We start from the raw sequence: 5,390 nt of genomic DNA on the forward strand, positions 1-5,390 counted from the left end.
GCTGTGATGGAGCTGCCGCCGAAATGGCAGCTCCATCACCTGTAGCAGTAATAGTACTGCTAGCTATTAAACTTGAAGAAACACCAAGCATCATTTTCTAATTCTAAAAGAGGAGTCACCCCTCTTCTTCTTGATCTTCTTCTCAACAAGCAATTATAGCTCAAAAAAATTATTATAAATAAAAATAAATGAAACAACAAAAAAGATTGGTGAATTCTGTGGGTTTTTATGAAGATGGGGTGTAGTGAATTTGTTAGTAATTTATTTCGGTGGGATCTGTCTGTCAATCTCACCCCCCCTCCCTTAAAATACAAAGAAAAAAAAAAGTATACACACAAAAAAAAGAAAAAGAAAATAAAAAAGTAAATGTATTTTCTTTATTATCAAGATAACCCAAAAGGGTCACTTTAGTTCATTCAGGCTGTTATAATTATAAAATAATTGCTATGGTATAATATTAAATACATACCAAATAATGTGTATCATCTATTTTTTATTAATATGATCGAAATATATACACATAATTTTTTTCGTATATATACATAAAAATATATGTATAATTGTAGAGAGGAAGAGGTGCAGAAAGCGACGATGAGGATAATAAGTTGGTTTTTGTCTGTCCAGCTAAATATAGTTAAAAGCCGGCTCAAGTAGGTCATCTTTGCTTTTTTGGCATTTTGGATTTCAGTGGCTCTTGGCTATACTTGTTAAAAAGGCAAATAAAAAGGAGAAACAAGGGGTGGGGTGGGGATTAGGGTCGAACAGAATCTTAGTAACTCAGTTCGTTGATTATCTGAGCTGTCATGTTATTGATGAGAGTTGAGTTTGATTTTTTCACCTTGTAATTAGCTCAAAGAGGGGGTGGGGTGAGAAACTAGGGGTAGATAGAGGGGGGAGGGGAGTAATATTGAAAAGGCAAAAGCATCTATAACATGAATCCCATTGACCTTTTAAATCATAGATGCTAATCTGACTAATTTTATATTACTTTCACCTGATGATGAATGATATGAGATCTCCTTTCTTATAATACTTTATTAGTTTAATTCTAGGAAATTCCTAAAATGTCCTTGGGAGTTGTTTTTGAAGGTGCAAATGATCTCTTGTTATAACTACTTATAAAATGATTTTTTAAATATCTTATATAAAAAATAAAGATCTCTTATTTTTAGAAATGACAAACTATTATAAATTAAAGGATTAGAAAATTAAATCTGATTTTGAAGATGAAGAATCAATAGAGTTATCACAAAGGGATTTAAGTTATTTATTTCTTCATCATCATCATCTATATATATAAAAATTATTCAATCATTGTAATACAAAATGGTGAGATAAATAATCTTGTGATTGCATCTGTGTAGCCTAGTGGTCAATGAAATAGTTGAGAGTCATGATATCTCAGGTTCTGATTCCAATGGAGACAAAAATATTAGGTGAGTTATCTAGTACCTGTTGTTGTTACTAAACGCACAATAAAACAATCTTGCATTTTATCCCGAGATCATCTTTTTCTTATTGCTCGTACTAAATGGCTCCTTAATACTACTCCGTTTGTTCCATTTTACCTATCATGTTTTGTGACCCCTTATTATAATGACATTTACTATAATGACCATTTTCTTCGGAAGGGATTTTTCATAATTTTACTTCTATATAAGAACATTCCATAAATAACAACAATTACATTTATTATAGTAATACACTCTTTGTAAAATTATTCGTCTACAACAGTCATACTCAAATACTATATAATAATATTTTTTGTAAAAAATATATTAGGTAGAAGATGAATACGAAAATGTTGATGAAGAACCTCAAACTATTGTTAAGCTCTTGAACGACCTTCAAACAAAAGCTATTAAATATTCTTTTCCTCAAAATTTGGTTAAAAAATTCATCATCATCACTGAGAAGCCAAAAGTTACTAAACAACATACCATCATAAAAAAAAAAAATATGATTGAGCAGATATTATTTTGTACTATCAAAACATAAAACTTTGACTCATAAAAATTACTGCCAATTATAGGTAAATGAGGTTTCTTTCCAATTAATACTATTTTTTGAAAAATATTTTTACTTTTCATGAGATTATGGAGCTTGTGTAGCCACGTAGGTATAGGGGACCCTACAGCTGGAGGGTGACAATTTTGGAGTTTGAAAAGAAGTTGGTTATAATAATTTGTTCAAAACCTAAGTTATTATAAAGATTAATGACTAAAGTGGTCCTCGAATTGCAAGCTGCAACTCACTTTTATTGAAATCAAAATCGCTAGTAAATAATGTCGATCAATCAAACAACGGTGAAATTAACTACACACTCTATGCTCATCACACAATGAAAGCCGACCATAGTTAAATTAGTTAATTTTCAAATATTAAGCTAGGATATGTACGTACTTTTTTAAAAAAAAATTAATCAGAAATTTCAAATTTTAGCTTTAAAATAGAATTATAATTGATATAAAATATTTTAATTTCAAATTAATCGAGGTTTAAAGCAGATACGAGATATCGAAGCCAAAAAAAATTAAATTAGTGAGATGTAGGTCATTTGATGTTGAAATTAAGTAAATTCTGTTAGTTAGGCCTGCAACCTACCGTAATAAATGGTAGAGATTTTCAAAGAGGAAGTTCTCATCATTTATTCAGTGTTTATTTTTAGTGTACAAATGAAAAATTAATTTTTAGGGGCCATTTCACGTAGCTACTTTTTGTCTTTTTATACGTATGCAATACTAGTTTTTATTTTTTTATTTAAAAAAAAAAACACTCATATAAATCGATACAGCTAATTAGATAAAAAAAAAAATGTAGTTGCATATAGTTTAGTAAACAATTATATGCTCGATAATTAATAAGGATAATTTTGGAGACCTCTCGATGTCTGGTTCTATATAACACTCATATCTCTTGTGATTTATGATATTATATCTATCTTCCTTATTTTGATTTTTTATAATCATTCTTCGTATCTATTTAATATAAATATAATTTAATTAGATTATGATTTGACAAATTTATCCCTCTTTATATTAATTTATATTTTTAATAAAATGACTTATTTAATAAGTACTTTAAAAATAAATCAATATGAAAAATGTGTATTTTTGTTGGGAAAAAAGCACACGTATATATATAGTACTAATTTATTTCTGTTGATTTATTTTTAAAGTATTTATTAAATAAGTCATGATTTTAATAATATGTTTTAATATGAAGAAACTAATATAAAAAGGATAAATTTGTCAAGTTATAATTGACTTATATTTATCTCTTTGTGAATTTAAAGAATGGTTAGAAAAAAATCAAAATAAGGGAGGTCGGCGTAATATTGTCATCCACAAAGAAAGTGAATATTATAGAGCGAAAACAGAAGCGAATCCTCCGAAATTATCCCTAATTAATTTTTTTGTTTGGTCTAAGTATCTAGAGATATTTACTATTGTTGCTCTTTATAATTTATTTTTATAAAAAAAATTCAAAGATTTTATATAATTATTATAAAATAATAATTTAATTTGTGAATAATCATAAAAAATTATTTCCACTGTGGTGGGCCTATTTTGCCTATGATTGCGTATAGGTTAGTTAATGTGTGGAGTCAAACTTTTTAACCTAAGAGTTACCAATAAATAATGCTAACTATGGACCCTACCAACCAATAATTCATGTAAATACAAATGAGCAATAATTACAAATGATTTATAATCAAATACATAAAATTATACATGTAGAATCTTGATTTATAGTTTGCGTGAACAAGTGAGATAAGCAAAATATATTGTTTTGGGAGCTAGGCTGGAAGATTAATATAATGCATTATTTTGGGTTATTTCAACTAATTCCAAAGTGAATTGTTAGAGTAATATGTACATGATATATAATTTACTTTTCTGTTTAGTTTATCTCTAAAAAAAATAATGTATATTTTTATATCAACAAATAATTTAATTTTAAAATATTTTATTTTGTTTTTAATAAAATACTTTACAGTCATATAAATATTTATATGTTATTTTAGATCATATATTTTTAAAATATTTTTAAATTTTTTTATATTAAATTAAATAACATCATATAAATTGAAACGGCGGAATATACAAGAAGCAAAATGGGGCACCCATCTTTTTGTTGCACATATTTTCAGAAAAAAAAGAAGAGAGGTGAATGGCACGTAATTGATGATGAGAAGACTTGCCGCATTTTCTTTACATTTTACTACTAATCATATTTTCTTTTCATGAAAAAAAATAAAAAGGGGAAAAAAACAAATATACTCTTCAATTTTATAATATAAATAAAATATTTATTGTTTAAAAATAATATATATATTCTTTACATCTGATAAATAATGTATATTTAGACGATGAGAGTATATTTGCACTATCTTTCTAATGGAATGATATATTTGCTCTAAATTAGATCGTTGAGGAATATATTTTCCACTTTTTCCTAAAAGAAATTATTGAAGTAGAAGCTGAAAAGTTAATTCATAAATAAAATAACATATCAAAGTGTAGAATTTTTAAGATAAAATCAGTTTGAATTTATGAAAAATACTGTTCAAGTCTCATAACTTAGGACCGTTTAGTAGAATGATATTGAATACTTTAGAGTGCCACAAAATAAAAATAATGGTATATAACTTGGAATTAATCGAACGAGAGATTTAATTTTGTAGTTCTTTATAAATTTATTTTTAATTTTATGAAATTTATCTTTTACGATCTTTATTTTTACGTGTATAAAATATCTTATTTTTATGCATTCAAGATCTAAATTTTTTTTTTAATTCAATTTGTAAATGATTATAGAAGATCATTTTATCAAATTTCTATTATACTATGGTCTATGTATGTATATGTATGTTGTGTGTGTGAGAGATTTGATTAATTACGTATGAAATATGTATATATTTATGTCTATATTAAATGGATGGTAATTACTAATTAGTGCATGCAATTATTATTTTTTGTAGCTTACTTTATTTTTCCTAATTTGTTTTATGTCTGTGTTTCATTGGATCTAAGGTGTTTACCTAACTATATACCGTCAGTCCATATATAGTTTTATATACACATCTACAATGTTATATTGTTATATCCTCTTGTAAAAATTTATTTCGATTTAAAGTCGAGTGTCTATCAGAAAGAAATAAGATTGTGTATATATATTTTATCCTCTTCACCTTATTTATAGGATTATATACTGAATATGTCTAATTTTTCTTATCTAAAGTAACTTGAATCTCTCGAGTCCCAACCTCAACCATTTCAACAAATTCCAAAATAATTTATGGACCTTAAAAAAGTGAAATTAAGGAACAAAATTCGAATACTCAAAATGAGGAATTGAATTTTTTACGAACACATATTATAAAACTT

General features: G+C 26.2%; 1 protein-coding gene across 4 annotated transcripts in view; it reads right to left on the reverse strand.

Annotated features, from left to right (window-relative positions):
• The window catches only part of LOC102598800 (trihelix transcription factor GT-2-like), a 3,447-nt gene extending 3,150 nt beyond the window's left edge, over window positions 1-297 (reverse strand). Inside the window, exon 1 of one of the 4 annotated variants that reach the window (XM_015303795.1) lies at window positions 13-297. In XM_015303795.1, coding sequence (XP_015159281.1) covers window positions 13-94 — 82 coding nt within the window. In that variant the 5' untranslated portion in view covers window positions 95-297. The other 3 variants (XM_015303793.1, XM_015303794.1, XM_006364071.2) reach the window with 3 other exon arrangements.
• Window positions 298-5,390: the final 5,093 nt, after the last annotated feature.

Source organism: Solanum tuberosum, unplaced genomic scaffold (genome assembly GCF_000226075.1).
Source record: "Solanum tuberosum cultivar DM 1-3 516 R44 unplaced genomic scaffold, SolTub_3.0 scf00477, whole genome shotgun sequence".
In the NCBI taxonomy this organism is placed as follows: Eukaryota; Viridiplantae; Streptophyta; class Magnoliopsida; order Solanales; family Solanaceae; genus Solanum; species Solanum tuberosum.